Consider the following 26,106-nt stretch of genomic DNA (forward strand, 5'->3'; position numbering starts at 1 on the left):
ATTGAATCACAAATGGATCCAGGTCCATAGCTTGATGTTCTGGTAGTTTTTGCTTGTCTTGTTATCTTGAGAACACATCTTTGGAGTTGGATATATTGTTGCTCATTGGTGTTGCTTATTTAGTGCAGTAGATGTGCTGCTTATCCTGTTAGAAAAGTGGAACTTGCTGTTTAAAAATCTGCTTTTGACTTGAGAAACTGAACGGCAACCTGCTGCTGCGTCTACGCGTGCCGTTTCTCCTCTTTATTTTCTTACATTTTGAAGTTTCCTTTGTTTTGTTGTAAAGTATTTATTTTCCATGACAAAACTCAGAAGGACATCTGGAGAGTTTGTACGTATGGTCTTGCTACTGCATAGTGAATTTTCATTTATCAGACAGTTCCACAGTCCCAGACTGTTTTTAGTTAATAGATGGGGCACTGTCAAACAGATTTTGGCAAAAATTACTTCGTAAAATTCAGCAACTTCGTGTTTTCATCCTGATGGCACTTTGGCACTGTCCCCTTCCAAAAGTATGGCAGCTGAAAGCATTATTTTTTGGCTGCTAAATCGTCTTTGTGGTGAGCGTTCAACAGAAGCAAAATTCCTTTGCGAACGAGCTTCTTTTGGTTCGTTGTCTTAATGCTCTCATCGGCTTTCTAAACCCATTTTTTTCCGGAATGCAAAGCCTCTGCATATTGAAAATATCAGTAGAGCTTGAATTACGGGCCACGTGCTGTTTTGAAAACATTAAAACATCTCGAAGTGCAGCAGCTGAAGGGAAAAGGTGAAACATGCGTGCTCTATAAATAGCTTCTGTAGTGAGCACACCCTCTTCTGCCTGCAACTCTTCTGTTGTCTCTAGGTAATAATGAATGAGCGATCTGTTTTCAAGGTGAAACGCTGGGATTCTTGGCACTTTTTCCCCCCCTCTGTGGAATGGATAAATGTTTCCAGCAAAGGTTTGTGAATTTGATTAAGAGAGGAATTTTCTCTTTGTAGAGGAATGCCTGTTGGAGCGAGGGGTTGCAGCTTTTAGCAGAAGAGACCTTGTGCTGCTTTGGATCTGTCAGTGAAATGTCAGTACCTTCCAGTCCCAGCACAGATTCCCTCTGCCTTCCTCAAGGAGCACTTCACATCTCTCTTCTTGGCAGCCTGGAAATTGCTGCTGACAAAAGCTTTTTAGCAGAGCACCATGAGTCAGTTTTCTACCTGCTAAAAACTTTTGATACGTTGTCTGGAGATTGTTAGATGGTTATGTTAAAAAGAGATAAAGGCTATGTCTGCAGGAGGGGAACAGCCCTCCCCGTTCAATTACAGCAGCCCTACTAGGGCTTTAGAGGTGAAATTTCCTGAACTGTCTTTTCTGGCACATTGAAACCCTTTTAAAGGTCATATTTTACTAACAACAATTTCCTTTTTTCAGAGTATTTAAAGAAAAGAAAAATCATGCTTAGTAATTGCCAGGCATGGTGCATCATTGCCACACGGTTCATGCAGAGCTGCTGCATTTGGGGCTGCAAGGGCAGGTTGATCTTTCTGGTTAAATCCTGGTAACATAAGAAGGGAGGGTTAGGTAACTCAGCTGTGTCAGTGCCGTCATTGTTTAGACCAGGATCTCTGTTTATAAATGTTGCTGCTTGTAAAGTGAATTCTCAAAATACCTGTGTGGAGAGAGAGCAGGGAGCAGTGTGTGTCTGCGCATGAGTAGGGGCTTGGAGGCAGTTCTGCTGTTGACTCTATGCCTGGACATCCCAGGGGAATTTTAACCTTTTCGGTGCTTTAATTACAGGGTGAAAAATTAAAACTGGTAATACTACTGGAGTGGCTGGTTGGGCATGTCTTCTGTTTGTCTTTGTAGAAAAAGAACCAACAAATTTTTTTCTATAGGAATTAATAGTTCAGCTGCTTATTGAGAGTAGGAAGGAGGGGATTGAGCCTCTTCTGTGTACAAGTGTTAGGCTTTTCCTCAGATCATAGATGAGAAATAGTTTTATGTGTATGTCACAGGAAACTGATATTCAAAAGAAAAGTCACCCATTCAATTTCTTTGAGACCACTAATCCATCTTTCATATACTGGGAATTAATCTGAAATATAAACAGAGCTGGCTAAGTTTAAAGTCTCTTTTTTTTTTTTTTTTTTTTTTTCCCCTGAGACACTTACAGGAGCAAGTCACAACTACTTAACAACAAAAGGGAAGACGGAGGAGCTCACGAGTTGAGGGGCAGCTCCACTCCCCTTCTCTGTGCAAGTGTTGAGGGGAGCCAAGAGCAACACAACGAAATGCTCAGGCTTGTTCAGCCTCCCTCCCCTTCCCCTCTGTATTTACAGTATACCGCCTCTTCAGTTTCAACTCTAACCACTTAAACCAGTAAACATCCTCGCACAAAGTCTAGGTTAGTGTGTGCAGATGACCTCCTTCAGGGTAGGGTACGAGTGCTGCAGCCAAATGTAATCCAAACAGTGATGCTGACTGCAGAACCTGCTCTGAAATATACAGCACAAACAAATGGAAAAAATGAGAGATTTTCCTCCTCATTTCCTGTAACTTGAAGAGGTTTTTTTTCTTTTCTTTTTTTTTTTTTTTTTTTTCAAAACAGTTGGAGATTTGGACTATAGCAATGTATGTGTTTCTTTTTTCACATGTTTTTTGTCATACTGCTTCATGCAACTCTTTTGTTTCACAATCCTAAATTAATTTTGGACTTTAAGTGGTGTGGTTTTATATTAATTCCATTATAAATAGTTAATGTATAACACTTAGAGTGCTTGTTCCAGATTTTGTATGCACGCTGTTCAAGTTTAATACTGATCCAGCATATGAAATGTGGTTGTATTTCTGTGCATCCGTGCCTCTGAGTTAATGCATAAGTCAAGATCAGTGTCATGCTTATCTAAAATCCAAAAGAAACACCCAAGTTCTGCTGATCAGTGAGACAGTATTAAGAGCAAGGCCTAAGTCTTCATCCTGGAAAAACAGAGGTGGATTTGGGTCTGATCTCCAGAGGACAGTGTTTGAGGCATTGGTTCAGATGTGTTCTTTGTCAAGCACTGGCATCTTTGCTGAAATGAGCATCTTGATTGTCACAGACCATGACTTAGAATATAAGAGAGCCTTGCTCTTTTGCATTGTGCTTTATCATGCTGACTGGAAAACAGACTCATAATGCAGACTCGTGTTGTGGTGCTTGTGCACCTCATTCAGTGCTGTAAATCTGATTTCCTGTGTGTTGGTAACTGCAGCAGTTTCTATCTACAAGAAGCTATGCAGCCGCAGCTGCCTTGCTGCATCCTTTGTATGAAAGTGAGCTTTAGCATCACCTTAGTGGTGGGAGAGTTGAAAGCAAAGAGGTTAAGTGACTTGTGTAAATGAACTGTGTCAGAGCGGAGATTAGGACTAGGGTTCGTGCCACTAGAGTGCACTACTTCCCTCTTGCTTATTGAGAGAATGGTTAAATTTGCTGGTAGGTGCAATCTCCCTGGTGTAGGGTTTGGAAAATTGCTGCCAACTTGCTGAGCTACTGGGAGTTTCACAGCTATTGGTTACCAAATAAATGTTTTTCTTACTGTCAAGCTTTTATGAACATTGTGATAGAGCGGCAAAGAGGGCTTGTAAACTGGGTTTTTACCTCCCTTAGATTTTGTTGGAAATGAAAAGGGTATGTACAAATGAAAGAGTTCATCATATTTGTAATTAAAGTCAGGTTCTTTAAGATGCATAATTTCTAAGAAATAGATAATGACTTATTTAGTTAAATGTAATTGATAATGAGTTTATAGTATTTTTCTCAATAACTTAAGTGCTTTCTCTTTTCCCACACAGGTTTCCACTTGAGTGGCACAGTGACAGAGCCTGCAATGCAATCGGAGCCAGAAACTGTTTGCAATGTAGCTATCAGCTTTGATCGTTGCAAGATTACCTCAGTGACCTGCAGCTGTGGAAACAAGGACATCTTTTACTGTGCCCACGTTGTGGCACTCTCTTTATACCGGATCCGCAAGCCAGATCAGGTCAAACTGCATCTTCCCATTTCAGAGACACTCTTTCAAATGAACAGAGACCAACTACAAAAATTTGTACAGTATTTGATCACAGTGCACCACACAGAAGTTTTGCCAACTGCTCAAAAATTAGCAGATGAAATTCTTTCTCAGAATTCAGAAATCAATCAAGTCCATGGTAAGTTTTGATGCTTGTTCTTCCTTTTGTCTTATTTCCTCCTTGGTTTTGAACATTTCTGTGGCATTCAGGAGTATGACCTCCTGAGGTTCATTCCAGCCTGAGTGCAATTCTATAATGTTTACAAAAGAGACTTCTGTTGCTGAAGATTCACTTCAAGATGTTTAGAAAGTAAAAGTTACTGGAAAAGAGAAGAATTCATAAGCAACGAGCTTGATGTCTCCAATGCTGTTAATAACATGGCCTGATCTACTTCACACTTGTATTTTTCTGCTCTGAACAATGTCAGTGCTCTTCTTTATATAGCCACATTGCTCAAAGGACGAACCTACCGACTGCATCTTTTTGCTACTCTGTTCTTAAATCAATCTTTTTAGGTTTTTGTTGTGTAATTTTGTTTTAGTGGCAAAGTATGCAAGCAAGGAGGTGTTATTGGTCTGTTTCGAACATTAAATATGCTTTTATTATCCTTTGGGAATCAGTTTTTATATGAAGTTAGGAGAAATACACATCTTGTATTTCAGTGCACTTTTCTGGTTACTGTTGCAGCAGCCCACAGAACCGGCAAAGGTCTCTCTACCTTTTCTGCTCTTCCTGTTGCACATACTTTTAATGGCTTTCAGTTTCTTGTGCTGAACATCTTAATTTTTTATAGGGGTGTTGGATGCGACTTGGGGCTTCTGAGGTGATGCTTGTATGGACCCCAGTAGAGTAAAAGTGAGTGACTGTGGGTTTGAGTTGACCCAGCTAGTTTACAGTCCTGTGTTCCTGTAAGGTCACCTGATAAAAAACTCCAACATGAGCAGTGCTGTAAGCCTAAGTGAAATTTGGAGGGGAAGAATACATCTGTTTTTTTTGTTTGTTTGTTTTTCATTGACAGGAACAGTATTTTTAGATATTTAAGAGGAAACAGTGCTCTTGCAAAGAATTTGCAGTAGAAACACAGCCAATCTGCCTTAACGTTAGCAAATGTGTGGGGCTTCTTCTCTATATTCAGTCTAGGTAGAACAAAAGAAATGAGTCGTTCTGATAACGGGGCTCACCTACAGTCTAGCCCTTTTCCTTAGGGTCCAGCGACCCTCACAAGCCCAAGCAGGCAGTGCTGCAAGAAGATGAGTTTCAGGAGTAGTGTTCTTTTTTTTGGATATGGGGTACTTGGATGTGGCCAGAGGCCAGACTATGCTTCTAGCTGTTGTGGAGCAGAATGAGAATCTGGCTGGCAGAGCTGCCTGGTGCCAGTGGAAAGAAAGGGAAGCTAAAGCAAATGCAGGGCATTAAGCAATAGGGGAGGGTTTTCCGATGTTGTAAGCTGAAGACATGCATAGCATAAGAGCTGGTAATAGCCTGAACATAGGGAATTAAAGGAAAGGAAGGAAGAATTATGGTGTGTATGTGAGTGATGCAGGGAAGACTAAAACAGTCAAGGGTGATTAGAAAAAGGGGAAGGGAGGGGTGGGAAAGGAAGGACAGATGACAGCTATATATGGCTATATTAGCTATGCAATGACTAATATAAGATGAGAAACAACAGAAAGGATGTTGCAGGGAGTGCTTAAGTTTGATCAACTTTGTAATTATTCTAATCACAAGCGTGCTGATCTTTGTCACCTATTTCCTTATTGTCAGAATATCTTGTTACTCATTAGTTTTTATTTTTAGAGAAATATTTAATATTTGTCACAGCCCAAGTAGCAAAAAGAATTACAAAAATAAAAATCACAATAAGTTTCAGTAGGGTATTTTAAAAATGCCCATTGAACTAAAATGTTTGTCTTGTATGTGTGTTGCTGTCTTCCCAGCAAATGAGATTGCAGTTTGTCTTTATTGACTATTGGGGTTTCTTAACAAAATACTAAAACTAAAGTAGAAAATCCAGATAGCATAAGAAAGGAAACTGCCATTACCAAAGAAAGCTGGGTTACAAAAGAGGATCTCTAGCCTCCTGCTCTTCCTTCCAGACTCCCATAAAACAGTAGTCTGATTTGATGTTGGGTTTTGTTTGGTTGGCTGGTTTTTGTTTACTATTTTAAAAAATACAGGATTCTTTCAAGGAAAAAGTAACTTCCATATAGCAAGTGAGGATTCTTCCTGGATACATAACTATAATTCTGTTATTTTGATCTTTAAATCCTTAAAACCAAAAAAAGTTATCAAAAGAAATGGGCTGGTTTTAATAACATAGGTCGATGAACGTAAGATCACCATTCACTCTCTCAGATCTCCTGTGCTGCAGATGTTCAATTTGTAACATAAAACTGTCCTGTATACCTCGCTTGCTTTGAACAGTTTAAGCTCACTAAAATATTGTTTGAAGTGGAATTACATTGAACACTGCTCGGGGGCACAGGTAAGTCAGAGGAAAAACTTACAAAAACTTGCTTATGAAATTAAGAAGAGACCTGACACACAGAGAAACACCAGAAACAGCTTTAAAAAAAGGAAAGTCCTGATTCTGTAGTTGTGTGGTGAGGTATTCTTCAGTGTTACCTAGAGGAATCTTATTTCAGGGTTACTTTATCCATTTTTTTTTTCCTCTCTTGGTGGCTTCACTAGTTCTGTTTTTCGTATTTCCAGCAATAGGCAAAAGAAATCAGCTCTGTTGACTACCATTTATTGTTTTATAAGAAAGATCCATGGCTTTGAAGAGCTCTGACCGCAGCATTTTTGTTGACTTGCTTATGAGCTGGCTGGGGAGATGGAATAACTGTGCAGTACTTTCCTTGCACACAAGGTGAATTGGGTATTTATTCATTTGTTCAAAATTCTGTCTTGTGCAGCATTTGATGACTGCTTTCAGCCACTTCTGGGGTTAACTAGTGAAGTGAATTACACTGCTGACACAGGTTGTGAAATGAGAAATCCCTCTGAGATCTGATACAAGTGATTGAGATAGATACCCCGTCTTTCTTTCTGACTTTCTGAGCCTCACTCCAGGAAGAAATCAAGGGATGCTCCTGGAAGGAAGCATGGGAATATGTGGTCTCTTCACTAAATTCAGGAAAGCTGAATGAATTAGTGGGAATCATATCCTCTGTTTGCTATGCTAATTTTCACTTAGTAGTAGTTATGCTACAAGAGGGTTTTACATCTTTTCAGGGCACAAAAGCACTTCTTACAATTGAGAAGATCTGTTGTATCTGATTTTCACTTGTGACACTGCTACAGCTGTACAGGTTCCTGATCCCAAACATGGAGATGTTCAGAGTCTTAGTCAGGTGTACTGAGGACGACTGTAGGTGTTTATACCAATACCCAAAAGTCTGTGCTTCGTAACAGGTAGCTGCACGTTACGTCCAGCCGGGGATGCTGACTCTGCAAGTTGGGTGTAGATTTCCATCCTACTTAGCTGAGGCTTTTCCTCTTATTTTTTTTGTACTTCATAGCAGAGGAATCTGGCAGGTGTGTAAGGCTGTACAAATAGTCAGGACAATGGATTATCAACCAGGTTTGTCAGCTTGTACCTGGCTTTTCCTAGATGTGTAACCTTCACTTAAATATAGAGTGGTTGCAAAATCAAACTATGTCCCTGAGATTTTGAGTGGAAATAGGAAAGTAACTGCAGGATTTAAGGGGGGGGGGGGGGGGGAGGGGAGGATCAGTTTACATATTAATATCACATTAGAATTGATTTGTAATTATGTGCATAGTGGGAAAAGGTCTCTTACTGGTATAAGGACAGCCTAACAAAACAATTTCATTTTTTCATTTAAGTTATATTATACCTTTTGTGTTTAGTGTCTCTTCTTAAAGGACCTATATGTATTTCTCCAGATTTTTTCCCGTTCTCTAATTAGATACAGAGGACAAGTCACTCGTTTACATAAAGCTACATGCAGATGAACTCAAATTTAATGTTGAGGAACTGGGAGCAGCAGTCCCTGGGTACTAACTTCTGTATTTGTCCAGGCAGATCTATGTATACACCCCCTGCAAAGATTGATCTGTAACGTGTACTAGGAGATGCAGTGGAGGCATTCAGGAAGGCAGCATCTTATCAGAAGAAGATTTGATTTTAAAAGAAAAAAAAATCCCATTGCCTGAAAATTTCAGAATATCTAGTGCTGTTCCTGTATTGTAAGTGTCAACAGGCAATCTAGAGATATAAGGGAATGAGTTAATCTAAATGTTGAGTATTTAATTGATGCTTGTCTTTTAGTGGGGAATAGTAGGGTAGGGTTGAGTAATAGAATACAGTGCATTGCCAGTCCACTACAGTTCCTTAAAGTGAAAAGGGAACTGATTAACATTTAACAAAGATAAATCTGTGTTTTTAAAAGAGGGAATCTTTCATATGGTCCTGCTTAAACTAGCAAAATTGAGAACCTAAACGTAGGAGAGGAATGTAGGAAATAGCTGGCAGTTTTCTTTTCAGGAAGGATAAATGTAAAGTGCCCCAGTGCTTAGCATTAGAGTTGCCTGTGATCCAGATTTGGGAAGGAAGTAACAACAAGACTAATGAAAACTAAACAAATCTCAGAAACCCAAGCAGATGTGAATAGGCAGTACAATGTAAAACGAAATGAAGGATTGATAGCGACAAAACAATGTGAAAACATACTTTATGGAATTTGTATGTTTAGGAAAGGTTTTTGCACATCCATTAAGCATTAAAATAGAACATGTTTAGAAAACAAATCATGAGCTTTTGTTTTGAGATGTGGGACGTAAAAATAAGGGGATGCAGTGAAAACACTGCATGGCAGTCTAGACTGGTAAGGAAGCTTTTATCTGTCATGCGCTCGTAGGCTTTGAAAGTTACTGCTATATAATGTTTGCGAGACCAGGATTTTAGCAGGAGAGGTTAGATATTGTCAGCAGAGAAGTTAATAGATTTTGCTGCACAGATGGAAGGGGAAAAAATGGTTTGGAAGTTAAATTTGTTGGGGAGAGGGGGCGTTGCTAAATTTCCTCACCAGCTTACCATAGCATGTCCTGTTTTTACCTTTTTTGTTATTAGCACTGGCTGCTTCACAGCAGTTGCTGTTCTCCTTTGATGCTGTGTGCTGCTTAGCAGGTGTTATAATTCCACCCAAGAGTTCTGAAATTAAGGACCAGATGAAGTGACTTATGTATAAACTTTGAATCATTTGGGGAAATCAAAGGCCTACTAATATCTTTGAATCATTAATTTTATGATCTTTGGTTTTATATAATTACTGTTTAGAATAGTCCTGAGTATACTAAGTTTATAAAAATCAATTACTGTTCTGTTGTGAATCAGCATACAGCAAACTCGCTCTCTAGCTGGGACCATTCAGTCCTTGTGTAGTACGCAGTAAGCCATGCTTTTTATTTGTAATTGTTTTTCTTATGTTCTTCCGAATGCTGCCATGGGATGACATTTAATAAAATGTAACTGATCTACAGTTCATTTGTATACTTAAATTCATAAGACTTTTGTAAAGTGAAGTTCAAAAAATTCAGTATGGCTACAACTGAGTAATTCAGCATAGTGTCAGTTAAAGATTTAGAAAGTTCATGCCTTAAAGACTGAATTCTGTTATTCTAATGAAATTTCACTGTTGATCTGCTCCTGAGCAGTCTGCAGTATAAACCATTCCTCACTATGCTTAACCTATTTTAGTTCATGTCCCTTGCTTTGCTTCTGCTTACTTTTGTTTCTGCTGTTGTTTTCCATATACAACATGAATTCTTGAATGTGGTTGCTCATTTTGAAAGCAACTGCACTTAAAATTGCTATGTAGATGGTAAGTGTTTAAATTTTTAAAATGCTTCTACTTCTGAGAACTTGAAAGATGATTATGCTTAACATGTAGCTTGTTGCGGCCGTAAATATGATAGGTTTGTACCCCATTTTCAATCTTATTTGGGTGTTCAGTGTTAAAAACAATCGAGCACAGTATTCCTGCTTTGGTTGCTAAGATCATATGATTGTTTTAATTTTAGTAAAAGAACATGAGTAAATGTCTGTCTGTATCTGTATACTGAGTATAAATACTCTATTTGTTGTATTTAACTGTCAGTAAGAACATGACATAAAACCTATTTCAAAGACCAGTCATGACAGAAGTTAACAAAGCCAGAGGTTGGAGGGAGGGAGATTAATATGCGAGTGTCTATAAACTGACACAGTTTAATTACAGGTTTTAATTTTTAGTATAATTATACGGTGCTTTTCACTTTCATAGTTCAAATGTGAACTAATTTATCCTCATGACACCCCTCTAAAGCATGTAAGTAATATTTATCCCCAGTTTACAAGTGGGGAGAGGGATTTGCTCTTGGTACCAAGCCGTGTAGCAGAGGCGACGTTCAGGACCGCCTGGCTCCAGGCTGCCCTTTGATGGAGGCCTCGTGGTGCCCACCCAGGGCCACGCTGCACCTGGAGAGAAGCCACTGGCTTTGAACTGAGCCCTCAGAGCCTGAGCCATCCTGCTGGTTACTGTTAGGACTTCATTTATCAGCTCTTAAGACAGTGCTCTCTTGCAGTCCTACTGCTGGTTTAAATAGTTCCTCCTCTACTAGCCTGGTACCATGCCTTCCGAAGGAAAGTTGCAGTTCAAAAAGTCCTGTCTGTCACTCAGGAGCAATGCCTGCGTGAGCAGGAGAAGAAAAAGGCTTGGTTATTGAGCGTTCACCTTCTTATAAGTGAACACAACGATCCTGAGTGGTGCCTGGTGGAGAGGCATGGAGATGGAAGTGTGCATCTCAGGACAAGAGCAACGTGGGCAGGGGAGCTGAGGCTGCTGCCTGGGCTGGGACAGGGCCTGGGCCTCGCGCCCGGCCAGACGCGACGCCTCCAGGCCTGCTTAGTCCGTGGCTACTGCTGAACACTGCTCCAGCGGTGTTGAAGGATCAGGGAATTACAGCCCTGGCCAGTGCCAGTTAAACGTACACTGAAATCTCATTATACGCCCTGACAAAAAAATCTTAATCGTGCTGAGTGTAGCCTGTCTTGTAAGGAAAATAGATTTGGATCTGAAGCATCCGTAGTGCTGTACTGAACACCATCTTAAAGCTCAGACCCTTGGCTTGGCATCTTCAGCTATTGCAGTCTTTTAGCCCACTGGCACGAAAATAATGCTAGTGTAAGTATAGTGGTGCTGAGCCCCTGGGGAAAGTATATTTGGGATCCTGCTGGCAGAAGGGGCCTTGGCAGGGGCACTGCCACCGGCCCAGGGCAGCAGGCGCCCTTGTTCCTATGAAGGAACCCTGTTGTTAAAGAATCTGCGGTAGCTGAGCTGAAATTTAACCTTCCAGCACAAGCTGACCGACCGGCTTTTGATAAAATGTAAACAGTTATGGAAGGAATTTTGTTTTTTTTTCCCTAAATAGGGAAGCTTAGCTGAGGAATCTTGAGCTATTTTTAATATAATTTAAAAGTAGCCATACCAAGCTTATTTAAAGATAAAATTCCAGTGAAGTGAGGGATAAATATAAGTATATTTTGTATATCTGTTCTCTCATATAATTCATTTTCACGGGTCTTTTTTTCCGTGTTTTAGAACAATGAAATATTTAAGCTATGTGCAAGGTGATACTACAAACCTGGGTCTGTGCAACAGCTGCACTGCTCATTCTCATGTGGCTTGATTTCCCTTTTTATCTTGTTCTTTGCAACTGAAGACTTACCAACAAGTGTTTTATGTAGCTGACTGGATTGAAAGCTCCTTAAAACTAACACAGTAAAGATGGGAGAACTCACAGAAGAGGAAGTTTTTCATACCTTGTTTTTTTTTTTGTATTATCTTGGGCTTGATTCTTATCTTTGGAGACACTCTTGTGGTTCCTGTGGAAGGCAGGAGAGTTCTTTCATATCTTCAAAGAAACCATTTCTTACTAATCTGAGTGTATGTGTATAAGGACAGCAGTGCTGCATTCCCAGTTGTAGGTTCTGAAGTTGGAGGCCGTTTAGGAAGTTGCTGAGCTGGAAGACTTTTTTTGACTCTCTCAGCAACTAGTAGACAAGGCATCCCTCTGACCTTTTAAATCTTCTAGTTGTGTTTTCATTGAATAAAGATTCCACCATTTGCGGCAACTGCTGAAAAGCTTCACCTACATGGCACAGCTACAAATGTGAAATGAAGGCTTAAATCAATAGGATCAATGTTTAATTCCTCTACATTTGAAGATCTGTCGATGTCTACTTTTCAAGTTCTCAGGACTTCTTTGAAAGCAATCTTTTACAATTCTGACCATGTAATTTTCCTTTCCTCCAGTATTCTTTTAGTATTGGCTACAGCGGTAACATGGACTGGGATTTAAAGGTGATAGACTGTGTAACGTAATTCAATTTCTAACATCTTCTCGAAAGCTAACAGAGATGGAGATTCCACAGTAGTGACAAGCCCAAAAGCAAAACATTGAGTTAAGTTGAATCTTGGGTGTGCTTAAAATACTTTATATCTGGTATGGTCATGCATTACCTTGAGTTGTTTCTCTGACAGTCCAGATAAGTGCTTTTCAGCCATTTCAGTTTGAATCCTTTAAAAAAAAAAATAATACCCAGCAAAGCAGTAGACTTCTTCAGAAATATACTAGGTGGAAGAACTTGGTTTAGTTAATTCTGTCAGCCTTGAGATGAGTGGAAAATCGCTTATCTCAACTGTAAAATTTGATTTCGAGCAACCTGTGACCAAAGTGCTTCCTTCTGTAAATCCAGTCACTTCAGTTTGTACTAGGCTAATTCAGGTGGAGTTACTCTGAACTGATTCTGTACTGATAACATTGCCTATGTAAAATTGCTTCTCTAGAAGCGCCAGTCTTACTCAGCTGTTACTCTTGCTTATGATGGAAATGCCTCTAGTACTTTAAGACTACAGATTTGTTTGGGGATTTTCTTTACTCTTTGTTTAGCTTTGCAGAGCCATCACAGTTCAGAGGCACCGAGGTGATGATTTTCCTCATGTTCATCAGTAGCAGCGCTCACTAGCAGTCACTTAAACCTGAGCAAGATTGCAGAAGGTACAGGAATTACACAGGTGTTTTGGGGAGCGTGGTTTTAACATCACAGTTGTAGAAGTACTATGCAAAGTGTAATTTTCTTTGTAAAAGCATTCAAGTATACCTGCTGAGATGGGAGGAAAAAGCTCATCTTTATTTTAATGTTATAATAAAAAATATTATTTACCTAAATAGCATTTTGTAGGCTGTCATTTCTTTTCCACTAAGTGCATAAGACTACTGAGAAGAAATTTAAGTCTGTTTAAAAAAGAATGCTTAGATTAAAGCCAAGACATCCAAAACAGGACAAAACACAAATCCATAAACCTCTTCAATACTGCTCTCCCTTGGACCCATGAACCTTTCATCTTCATGTAGAACGTAATTTCTTTTCTTGCTGTTTACAGGTGCTCCTGACCCAACAGCAGGTGCTAGCATAGATGATGAAAACTGCTGGCATTTGGATGAGGAACAGGTCCAAGAACAAGTTAAAATCTTCCTCTCCCAGGGTGGATACCATGGATCGGGAAAGCAGCTCAATTTGCTTTTTGCAAAGGTGTGTTAAATATTTTAAACCTTTCCCTCTTTCTCTCCCCAATTTCTCTGGACAGTTTGTACTTGTTAGCGTCTCATGTCAAGTTCTGTTGTTGTAAAACAATACAAAGCCTTGAGAATGTGGTAGCAAGTTAATAATGGGCTGTTGTACAGCAGCAGACCACAATCTCCTGTGTCTCTGGGATCGGATTAGGTTATGAAGTAACATTCCAGGCATCTGCACCTTCGGTGTTCTTTTCCTCCCCACCCTCAGAATGCTGGAGAAACCTGTAGAAATGATAGTCTTGTAGTAGCTTGCGTAATACACCTGTGTTACTTGTGGAAGAAGTGTCTGAAGAATTGCAATGGAATACTGAAATCAAAATCATAGTTAAAATTGGGAAGGTAGACTATTTTTTCTACTTAAAAAATGTCGCTTCAGATATATTAATGGTATTTCTTATTCAACAGAGTTGGAAAGTTTAACACTGAAAAGTATTGTCTGTACTGTGGTGTATTTTTTTTCAAGTTTGTATTAAAAGGCTCATTTCCTAGGTGCGAGAGATGCTAAAGATGAGAGATTCAAATGGAGCTCGCATGTTGACGTTGATAACAGAACAGTTCATGGCTGACCCTCGTCTGGCACTTTGGAGACAACAAGGAACTGCAATGACTGACAAGTATAGGCAGCTCTGGGACGAACTGGGTAAATGCACAGACTTCAAAATCATCTAGGTGTTCATGTTTATAATGAAGAAACAATTATATGTTTGGGGGTGGAGGGAAACTTTATTGTGGTACTGGGTAAAACAGGTTAGAGTTTTCTGCAGCTTTGCTTGTTCAGTTAAGGTTGGGCGAAATTGAATTTCTGATCTACTGCGTGAGACAATGCAGTTGAAGGATAGGAGACATGGTGTGAAACAAGTACAGTTGCAACAGGTTATAGGTAACCTGAGGATCTAAAAAGAATAAAACGAAAAGTGGAAGTGTACACAGCTGAGGGTAGGTATATAAACCAGTAGTGCTGAAATGGGAAGTTTAAGAAAGAAATCATTTCACAAGCAGAGAGAAGTAGAAGGCAAAAAAAAAAAAAAAAAAAAAAAAAAAAGGAGATTCATTAAGAGTATTAGAAGACTGCAACAAAGGAAAGCAGAAGTCCATTACATAGCAGGGAAGGAGATCAAATAACAGAGGGCTGAAACAATTAACACTTCTCTACAGGAAAGGTCAGTTGTGACCAGATACATGGCTTGGACAACAAAGAGAGGAATGTGAGCTGAAATGGGCAAGGAATGCTTAAACTGGTCTGAGGGCACTTGCTCTAAAGTGTTCCAGAAACTCGATGACACAGCTTTGAACTATTTGTAGCTGCTTCAGAAGTTCTCAAAATGTATACGAATTTATAGTAGGGTGAGGAAATTCAAAACAACTTGAAGGTAAATGTCACCAAGATTTTAAAGGAGTGAAAAATATTAAGTAGCCACCAACATTGCTTTTATATGCACGTACTGGAATAAACTAATAACCAGTTAGTGTTGTAAGCATGTCGAAGATAAGTGATAAAAGACAACATGAATTATTTAAAATACAGCGGTAAATCTGTTTCTCTAAAAGAGTGTGTGAGTGAAAGGATTAATGTGGTATACTTTAGATACATAAGGTTTTGGGTGCTGTCTTGGAGGCTTTCTGAAAGCAAGTTGAAGATACACAGCCTAGATGAAATTGCCTTGTGGTTCGTGGAACTCAAAGTAGTTACCTGTGCTTTCACACACTCTGCAAAGACTCTTTAAGTCTAGACTTACAGGAGCCTGTCTTGAGATGTGTTCTGGCCCATATGGCTATTCCTGACTTATGTGGCATGGAAGATGCATATATATAACTTACAGATGACGCCCCATGGGACTATATGTAAACACTGTGGAGAACAGAGCCAAAACTCATAATGGCCTTGGTAGGTTTTAAAGGTGCAAAATAAAGCTAAATGAAAATAAAGCAAGAATAATTTCTTCATTTAGAAAGGAAAAGTCAAAAGCAAAATTTGAGTTTTCCCACTTGTAAAGGTTAAAGATGACCGTGATCGATTGCACATTGTCTGGGGAGGTTAAGATTAGATATATAATGTTAGCATAAATTATGTTCACTCTAAATGAAGCATTATATTAATAAAGCACCGGCTGTCTAGTTGACATTATAGATTTAAGTGGTAGAAAGCCTTAATATCAGAGCAGGCAAAGCTGTGTTACAGAGAGTGTAGATATAACTACTTTGCTGTAAGTGTAACAACCCTCTTAGTATGTTATTTTTATGATGCTTTGGCTTGGGGAGTAGCACCTTTTGCCAGGCAGGACATGTGCTTAGCTGGACATGCATGCAGGAAAATGTCATATCCCACCATACTGAAAACTGCAGGGTGTCGTGCTCCGTTGGTTATGTGGGTTGAGCTGGTAGGTGGTGGGAGAGGCACAAGTGCGTTCTCCATCTGTTACCTGTAACAGCCTTAACCACATGCTGCCAATAAACCTGAAAGTTTTCCTTAAATTTTCTTAGCAGCTCCTCTTCTTGTTTCATCAGTTACATATTAACATCATCTTCTTGACAGTACCTTGTCTGAAGGTGAAGGAAATGGAATCTGCCTGCAGCGTCAAATAAACAATATCTTAGATTGATTGAATTGATTGATTTACCTCTATTTAATCAGAATTATTCTTGCCACTCCCAGAAAGCCACAGTGCAACCTCCAGCTTCACCAGTACTGCACTTGTAATCTGAGGCAAACCCTGCTGTTAGGGTCCTGCACTGCTCTGCTTCCTCTAACAGTATTGAAGTGTTTTGGTCGTGTAACAGTTTCAAGTGCAAATGCATTTCAACCAGGTCAGGCATGTAGTAGGCTAAAAGCAGAACATAGCTTGGTTCTTCCACCTCTATCCTCTATCATGTGGCTAAACTGTCCAGTGTGTCCCCATGCTGGTAGGATTCCTCCCACTGGTGCACTGCGAGTTCCATGAAAATTGCTCTTAACTGGGTGGCTCTCTTCAGCTTGCCTTCTAGCTTATATGAAAAGTACGAGCTGCTGCCATGTTTTGGCTAGGGTCTCACCCAGAGTTTCATTCAAGTTGAACACATCTCTTTTTCTGGGTGAAACATACATCTCTAAAGACATCTGAAAGTATAAAAATCAAAGGAGGTTTTAAGACAGACCATATTTACAATAGCGAAATACAGAAGAATGAGCAGGATGTCGCTGGAGACCCACAATCTGTGGTGGTAGTGGCAGAGAGAACTTGGACGTGGGTTTTGAGAGGTGATGGTATCATTATGCTCTGAAGTAACATTGGTTTCCTTTCTTGTTGTCATCTTCTAGGCTGTCAGGGAACTCAAATATCAATAAAGGAAGTGGGGCAGGCCTTTGCATACTTTACTTTTTTTGGGTATCTGCTTAGAGTAATCTGGGAGTGGCATATATGTATTTTCTTTTGTTTTTTAATTGCTTTATTTATGATCTCATTTATTTCACAGGTGAGTAGCAATTTGATGTAGTTATGGAAGATTTTAGGACATGTGAAGTATGTAAATATAGACTCTGCTTAATAAAGGCTTGCTTGCTTGCCCTGGTATGCTGTCTGCCAACCACTAGGCATATGGCCACTTTGTCAGCTCCATCTTGGCATAGGTTTCTAAGCATACTTAAATAACTTCAGCTTTGCTCCTTGACTGGGTCACTCGAGCCTTTCATTAGAATTTAACTGATGCTTCCTGCCTGGCATTGAGCATTGGCAAGGGTGCTGGAAGGACACTCTAGTCTCTGATCAGAGTTCCTACTGAAGTGTATCGTAAATTGTATTGACTTCAGTAGAAGTCAGATTGGGTCTGAGCGTTCAAAGGTGCTGATTTAAATAAATAAATTAATGAAAAATAAGTACTTCACATCTAAGTGAGAGCCTAGCAATTTTCTAATACAAAGTCCTAATTCAGTAAGCAATTTACAGTTCAAAGGCCTCAAGTTAACTAGCCAGTTGTGTGTAAGGCTTTTTTGTTGTTTTTTAAAGTCCTTAGAACAAGAGGAAGAATATAATAATTATGCTCAGCTGATTCCCCCATTGTATGTCGAAGAATGGGTTGAGCTAAATACTACTTAAGGAACTCCAAAAGCGCGGTATTGGAAAGATCAAGATTATCAGGCTGAAGCTCGTATGCTTTTTAGCCTTGCTCATATGCTTTTCATGCTAGAAGAATGTAGATGTGACTTCAGTGATGCACTGGTGAACACTTCTAACTTGCCACAGCAATACGTGAACACACTTTCCAGAGTTTAGAGCTGAGCTGGAAATCTTTGTGTTGTTGCTGTTTAAATGGTGTCTCGGTAGGTAAATTCCACATGCTGATCTTTAGGTGCTTAACTCTCAGCAACTGTGGTTGAAGACTTCAGTCTATTGGAATGATTAATTATCTGGAGCCCCTTGGTTTGCCATTTTAATTAAATTGCATTGATAAAATGGAAGAATATGGAAATGTACAGTAAATATCTGCTGATGCCTGTTGAACTGAGATCTCTGATTTCAAGGAAAGGTCAGTTAACCTTCTTTGTACTCTAGAGGGAAAAAAATGGTCCATGCAATCATACTACAGCAGTAATTCTTTAATATTCATCCATCAAAATTAAGTTGAAGTTGCTTGTGGTCTAGAAAAGTGAAAAGATTTTCTTAATAAAAGGGGAAAAATTGACTTTGTGCCCCAGCACAGGGATTGTGAGGGCTACAAGGCTCTGCTTTGGAATTAAATGTTGAGCACTGCCAGATGCCAGACATCGAGAAGAGGCTGAGTTTTGTCGGCAAATGGGATCTGCAAGTTAATTGGTGTTTTCTGCAGGCTTCTGGCTGTGAAATGAAATTGGAAGCCCTTTAGCCACATGGATAATACAGGACCTGAATACAAATGTCACATGTCACCATCAGGGCCCACTGCGAAACAATAGTGTTCCCACTCGAACGCTGCGCCATTACAGATCATTTAAATATGGGGATTACATTTAAACTAAAAGCCCCATTTGCCTTTTACTGCAATTTAAATGTCCTCTTAGCAAAAGCTAAGTGACAAATTAAATGAAAAAAGTGCCCACATTTTTAAAGCTGTAATGCAAAACAACCTTTTATTGCTTCTCATGTGCCACGAATGAATCATTATACTTGTCAACCCTAAACCAAGCCATAATTGGAGCAGCTACTGTTATCAAAGTGGGGCTGCTCTTGTGACAGCTTAATAAAGCTGAAACTGTTAAATTAAATCCCAGATGCTTAATCTGATGAAAGCAGTCAAGTAGAAGAATCTAAGACAAGTATCTACTGCTTGGTGGAGTGATGGAGCCCAACAGCTTGTCAACACGTAGATTACAGGATCAGATATATTTTTTTTGTGAACTACCATTCTCAGTATCTTTATATCCTCTTGCTTGCCTTTGCTGTGAAGAAACTTCATGTAATTTGCATGTTTCAAAACAAACATTTCTAGCAGATTTACTCCATTTTGATATTTAGGAACAGTTTAAGGCGGAGGAGAGCTGTTTTTTTTAAGTCAAGGATTATCTTTTTATGGAACAAAAATATGATGGTTGTGTCATGGGGAAGCTCCAGAGAGCTCCTGCAAGTCAGGGCTATGGATAATTGGCAAATGTGTTCTGGGTTTTCATCCTTCTTAACATGATCTCTGTTGGTGCTTAGGTTTCACAAAATTAAGGAGAACTTAAAAGGCATTCTGTACATCCAGCTGGGTCTCTGCACTTTAATGTATAGGCTTTTACTGTCTACCACATGTTGGTATTTAAAGTTCTTGAGTATCAGAATCTCTTACAATATTGCCATGAGCTTTGTCTGTGACATAAAGCTTTCCTTGGTGACTTCTAACAATGCTTCCTCTTATGCACACCAAGTGAGTTGTTCTCATAAAGGTATTTCCTGAGCAGAATAACATGTCTTTGCCTAGTAGTTCTAGTACTCTTAGTTTTAGCAGTTTTTAGCTAGCATTTAGACCTACCATGAGCTGCTTTTTAGTGTTATAACATCTAGGTGGTCTACTTTGAGTTCATGTTTGCTGGTATTTCAGCCATTTTCTGGATTAGTGATGTACTTTCATGTTAAAATTTAAAACTAAAATATCATTTTACTTGGTCATGTCATGCAGAGAAATAATGGAACATACTTCCTGAAGAATCATGCCTAAAATTTTATTAGTAACACTTTGCTCCTCATCTAAGACTTAATTCTAAATGCTGAATTTAGGCAAGGAATCGTTACTGATTAATTAAGAGAGATTTAATTACAATTTTGCCATGAGCAAACTAATGATTGAATGTTAAATAATGCTTTCTTGATTTGAAAATCGCTCTGTTTTTTTTCTGATACAAGTTTATATTCATCTCTGGAAAATACCAAGTTATGTTCTTTTAACCTTAACTAAATGAAGCTATATTCTCCATCTATATTTCTATCTCAGGCATTCCTTCCCTTTGCAATTAGAGAGACAAACTTGTATGAATGGGACATGCCAGCTGTTCTGAACAGATTATCTCTGCTTAGTATTTAAGGGAGGGAGAAAAAGGACAAAAGCGGACAGGGTTGTTGCCAGTGTGCCCCTGGAGAAACTCCTTCTTAATGCCAGATTTAGTGACTGCTTCAGGGCTGCCATGAGAAAGAATCACTAAAGTTAAGCGTTCATTACAGTTTTTGTGCTCTAACACTGTTTTTCTAGAGCTGCATACTTTGTCCAATCCCTTTGTAGGATCAGTATATGGCTGAAATATGGACGTTTCCCCATATTTAGTGGTATTTCTGAAATAGTATGGCAAGGCTGCAGTTTTCAGATTTGAGTACTAGGCATATATCCGTATTTACATGATTCCTGCACCTCCATAAAATAAAGTAACCTTAAGATTTCTTAGCTTAGGTAAACCAATTGCACATATCGTATTTTTGGCCTTGAAGTGAAAGCTGTAGGAATACTCAAGTTTCAAAGGACATGGGATACACCATGCTTTACTCAATTGTGAGAATTCTAGGTGGAGTGATGTCTTAGATATTTATCTACAAATATATCATATCCAATGGGCTGTCATTGCTTAATTGATAATCCCTTTCTTACTGTTGGGTTGTTTTGTTTTAGCGGCCATTGTGTGGTTACCATACAGTTACAAAACGTCTGCCTTCAGTTCATGCACTTGAGGTTGCATCTGCCCTTTCACAAGAATAAGCTGTTAATATATGTCAGTGTATCGCAATGATTTATACTATTGGAGGCAGTAAATTAACAGTACTTCTGAGTTAGCATCACAGGACAGTTTTGCTGCTCTAAGGCCTGAGTTATGAGTGACAACTTAAAGCAATTGCTGTCGTGGCCCTAGAGTGTCTCAGTTGTTGCTGTCACCTTCATTTCCATGGTGAATGAAGCCAGGCTGCCATTCTGCAGAGATGGGTTCTGTCCATCTTTTCTGAGGGCAATTTCTTTCTTCCTCGATTACCAACAGTAGAAGTTTATTGGCATCTGTCATAATGGTATTAGAAATGCTGGCTGTAGTATGACAATAGACGGGAGCTATTTTCAAGGAGGGTATTTTTTCATGTGGTAAAACTGCATATATCAGATTTAAGGAATAATGGTAAAAGTAATTCCAGTGTGTAAGCATAGCTTGAAGAGTTTATTTTTAATGCTGTACAGAACATTTGGGTTTCCATTTAGTTGAGTTGGATGGAAAGTACTTCTAAAGTAGGAGCTAAATTTTTTTTAAGTACCCACATTAAAGTTGTTTAAGTTTCTATTCCTAAGCTCCTGAACTGATTTACTCACAAATTTTCTTAGATAACAATAAAAAATATGTTCTGTGTTAGAGCTGATACAAACTCATTACTGCCCTAACTGTGGAACTGTGACTTCCATGATTAAGGTCAGAGTTTTACTATGAACCTAGACAGGTATTTAGCATTATTTTTTTCCATCCTCTCATTCTTTTTTTTTTTTTTTCCTCTCTAATGTTGATCTGTCATTTAATTTTCTGCTACCACTTCTAGTAAATACCAGAGCTAGAGAGAATTGATAGGCTTATGGAGTGGAGTTACTGAATGACTAACTTCTCTGAGCTTTACTGCAGTCCAGCAATCTGACCATGTGAAGCTTTCCAGTTTTCTCTTGAATGGATACAGGGAAAATAACTGAAAAATTGGAAGAGCTATTTAAAGTGAAAAATGCAAGAATCATAGTTGTCTTAGGCCTGTCAAAGCAAGAAAAAAGGTGACCTTTCTTGTGATTAGGGACCTACATAGATTAAAAACTTGATAGTGAAGATGCTCATCAAACACAAAGAAGTTGAAAATATTAAGTTAAGCTGTATAAATTTAACTAAAAATAATATTAGAGTTTTGAATCACAGTAACCAGGCACTGGAACAGCTAACCAAGAGCTGTACTAGATTTTGAAACTGCAACTTTAAACAAACAACAAAAAAAAAAAGTGTAATACACTGTTTTTTGTAAAAACTCAACCATCAGTTTTGGAGTTGAAGCTGCAAATAACCCAGGAACAAATAACCCTTGGTGTATTAAGGAATTCAAACTAGGCAATCAGAATGTGTTCTATCCGTTTAGAACCATAGCATCACAGAATGGTTTGTGTTCGAAGGGACCTTAAGGACTATCTAGTTCCACCCATCCTGCCATCAGCAAGTACACCTGCCATTAGATGAGGTTGCTCGAAGCCCCATCCTACCTGGCTTTGAACACCTCCAGGGATGGGATGTCCATAGTTTCTCTGGGCAACAGTTCCAGTGCCTCACTACTGCCTGAGTAAAGAATTTCTTCCTGATATCTAATCTAAATCTCCCCTCTTTTAGTTTAAAGCCATTCCCCCTTGTCCTATCACTCCACTCCCTGACAAAGAGTCCCCTCCCCAGCTTTCCTGTTGCCCCCTTTAGCTGCTGCAAGGCCTCTATAAGGTCTCCCCAGAGCCTTCTCTTCTCCAGGCCGAACAACCCCAAATCCCTCAGCCTGTGTTTGTAGGAGAGGTGCTTCAGCCCTCTGATCATCCTCATGGCCCTCCTCTGGACTTGTTCTAATACTTCTGTGTCCTTCTTGTGCTGGGGGCCCCAGAGTTTGAACTCAGGAGTCCCAGTGGGGTCTCAGAAGAGCAGAGCAGAGGGGCAGAATCCCCTCCCTTGCCCTGCTGGCCACGCTGGTTTGATGCATCCCAGGATACGGTTGGCTTTCTGGGCTGCAAGTACGCATTGCCAGCTCATGTTGAGCTTCTTGTCAACCAACACCCCCAGGTCCTTCTCCTCAGGGCTGCTCTCAATCCCTTATCCACCCAGCCTGTGCTGATGTTTGGGATAGCCCCAGCCCATATGCAGGACCTTGCACTTGACCTTGTTGAACCTCATGAGTTTCGCACAGGCCCACCTCTCAGGCCTGCCCAGGTCCCTCTGGATGGCATCCCTGCCCTCCAGAGTGTCGAACACACCACACAGCTTGGTGTTGTGGGCAAACTTCTGAGGGTGCGCTCAATCCCATGTTGCTGACAAAGCTTTAAGCAGTGCCTGTCCCAATACTCACCCCTGAGAAACACCGCTCGTCTCCAATTTCCACCTGGACATGGAGTCATTGACCGCAGCTCTTTGAATGTGACCAGCCAGCCAGTTCCTTACCACACGGTAATCCACCACATGGATTACCATGTCTCCGCCACTTAGAGACAAGGATATTATGTAGGACAGTGTCAAAAGCTTTGCACAAGTGCAGGTAGATGACATCAGTTACTCTTCCCTTGTCTACTAACACAGTAACTCCATCTGGAAGGCTGAGGTGTTGGGCTATTTAGCTTCTATTTATTTGCAGAAGGCTGTTTAGGTTCAATGAGCATTGTAGCAGTAATCGTATTTATTCTTTTCTGACCTTTCCCACCATGCAATGGAGTATTTGCACTTGGTCTGCTTTTTTGAAGAATGAGAGATACTTCCCTCCCTTTCTTTTATTGGTATCTTCTTTTATTCTTTTTAAACTTTACAAGTGTGTACCTTCCTAAGAAAAGAAGTGAGAGGAATTCATTCACAAATTTAACTAGAGGTAGGATACTTTATTTATAGTTAGTAGACACATCAACTTTTCTCTTGAAAACTGTCAAAGTCTCTGAAAGTAGACTCCTGAGAGTGGATTGCTGGGCAAAATATTTGATAAAATAGCTAATGTCTGCTTTGGGCAAGAGCACTGTTTGTGTTTACCACCTGGTTGTAAATATTGGAATTGTACTGAAAAAAAATTGCAAAGAAACACACAAAGATGATCATAAAAGAATATTTTTGTACTATTTGTACTAGTATTGCCAATGCTTTTACCTTAAATTGATTGCTTGTGAGCAATTGGATTAATCATTTTGTGAATAATAGAGAACTTTAATTAAAGTAGGATATTGGAAGTGCATAGAAGGATGTTTAATCGACATGTGACAGATACACAAATGATCTCCCAGGGGGACTGTAATGTCAGTGCCAAGCAAGTTTCTGTTATTTTATGAAACCTTTTGGTCAAATGTTATGTTATGGCATACTGCTAGTGCAGTTTGTGTAACAAACTAAAGACAGCGTACAATGGGCTCATGCAAAATGACCAAAGTGTGTGGCTAGTTCCTGTTTCCATTGTGCTAGAAGTTGAAATGTAGGCAGACCAGAGCAAGAGTTTTTGTTACTTGACACACACAGATCAGAGCATGTAGTTGATGATAGCTTAGAACAAAATTTCAGCCAAATTCATGTATGACTTAACCCTTGGAGCAGAGGTATGCAGTCAGAGGGAAAGGAGACCTTAGGGAACTAGATGGTGGTTTTTTGTTGTTGTTTTTTTTTGTTGTTGTTCCAGTGTTACACCTACACTCTCTCTCTCCAACACATTTATAGTTTAGTGTGCAGAAGGGCAATGATTCTCTCTTGCCATCAGTGCTGCAGGTAATCTATTGCATTAATCAGCCAGCTAGTGTGAAATACATGGGGAGTGATTATACTATCATACACAATACAATCAGCATGAAGCACTTGTCAAGACCAATACATCAAAGTTTAATTCAGTAATAGAATGAATTAGAGCAAAATGAAACATTCTGTTCTCCAAGAAACACAGCACCCATAGCAAGTATTTTTTTTTCTTTTTTTTTTTTTTTTTTTCCTGAAGGCTGCAGTGAGAAACCAGAGTGCATTAAGGAATTGTTTTTATGAATTAAATCGCAGCTTGGACCAATCTGAATACTGTGAATACTTTTCCTTGGGGTTCTTATTGAGGAGAGCACAATATTGAAGTGCTTTGCCTATCTTCACTATTCCATAAAAGCAACTGTTTAATTGGAACATTCTCCAGTGGGACTCCTGATTATGCTTTGTTCTAGTGGAGATCTCTCTGTGCTTCCAGGAGGGAGGTGGCTTTGCCAGTCATTCTGAAGCCACTTGTCCTTCTCATTGAGAAGCAATAAATAGCAAACACTACCTTCTTTGAGGTTTCCAAGTGGCTGTCCCAGTGAAAGTGCATGTGTTTAAAAACCAGATGTAAACCACTTTAAAATCCTTTGCTGACACTTCTATTTTAAAGGGGTCATAGGTTCTGTCTCCTATTATTGTTTCTATTCTGACACTCCCAATGCTGGAAAATGATGCTTTTGTAACTGAATTGGTGAGGCTCAAATGAGGCACAGTAGCAAGTGTGCAGCAAGTGCTGAAGCTGAGCTGTCTGTTGCACAAAGGGAATGATGATGATTACCTGGCTCCATTTTCTTTGAAACGATAAAATGATACTAACCTGCTATTTTAGGGGATTTTATTTTTAAAGAAACATATATGCATCAGTGGGAAGAACAAAGGAATGTTAGAGTAGATGTGCATCTGTTTCTTGCATATTTTGATTTTACAAATGAATGTGTTGATCTTAAGTATATTAAATGTAAAATTTTAGGGCAAGGTCCAAGATTCAGACACTGGTAATACAAGGTATTGTAAATGAGGAAATACCGACCCAAGCATAGTTGCACAGCAAGGTAGCATAATAATTCTAGGAAAAGCAGATTTCTTGGGAGGAGTGCAATCAGTCACACATAATCATGCACTGGATCTTCAGTCATGCCCCATGCCCTAGCCCCCAGTAAAATAGTTTCCACCGCCACCCTCCCATTTACGGGGGTAAGAGTAAAACATAATGGGAGTTCTGAAAAAGCAAGCAATGCTTAATCACTAAGGAGAGTCTATATACATTCCTTGCACTTCTTTAGGTTCACAAATACATGCATACACAGGATATGTGATTACAACACCTGCTTTTACAATGACTGGATACTTCTTAGTGTTTTTCAGTTTACATGTTTAAATTTGGATCAGTATGAAGGTATGCTGACCCTTACTCCTCCATGAATTTAGGTGTATGGTTGTTTACTGAGAAATACAAATGTACTGATGTTTGCCTGTATGTAAAGGAAGGCACGCACTGTGCAAAGCAATA

The 26,106-nt window shown here is 39.4% G+C and overlaps 1 protein-coding gene across 2 annotated transcripts in view; it reads left to right on the plus strand.

Moving 5' to 3' along the window:
- The window catches only part of ZSWIM6 (zinc finger SWIM-type containing 6), a 112,629-nt gene that overhangs the window by 57,813 nt on the left and 28,710 nt on the right, over positions 1–26,106 (plus strand). For both annotated transcript variants that reach the window (XM_082783132.1, XM_082783133.1), the window contains exons 2-4: positions 3,806–4,162; positions 13,474–13,622; positions 14,156–14,306. In XM_082783132.1, coding sequence (XP_082639258.1) covers positions 3,806–4,162; positions 13,474–13,622; positions 14,156–14,306 — 657 coding nt within the window. The remainder of the gene's footprint in view (positions 1–3,805; positions 4,163–13,473; positions 13,623–14,155; positions 14,307–26,106) is intronic.

The sequence above is a fragment of the Aythya marila genome, assembly GCF_965140915.1.
Source record: "Aythya marila genome assembly, chromosome: Z".
Taxonomy (NCBI): Eukaryota; Metazoa; Chordata; class Aves; order Anseriformes; family Anatidae; genus Aythya; species Aythya marila.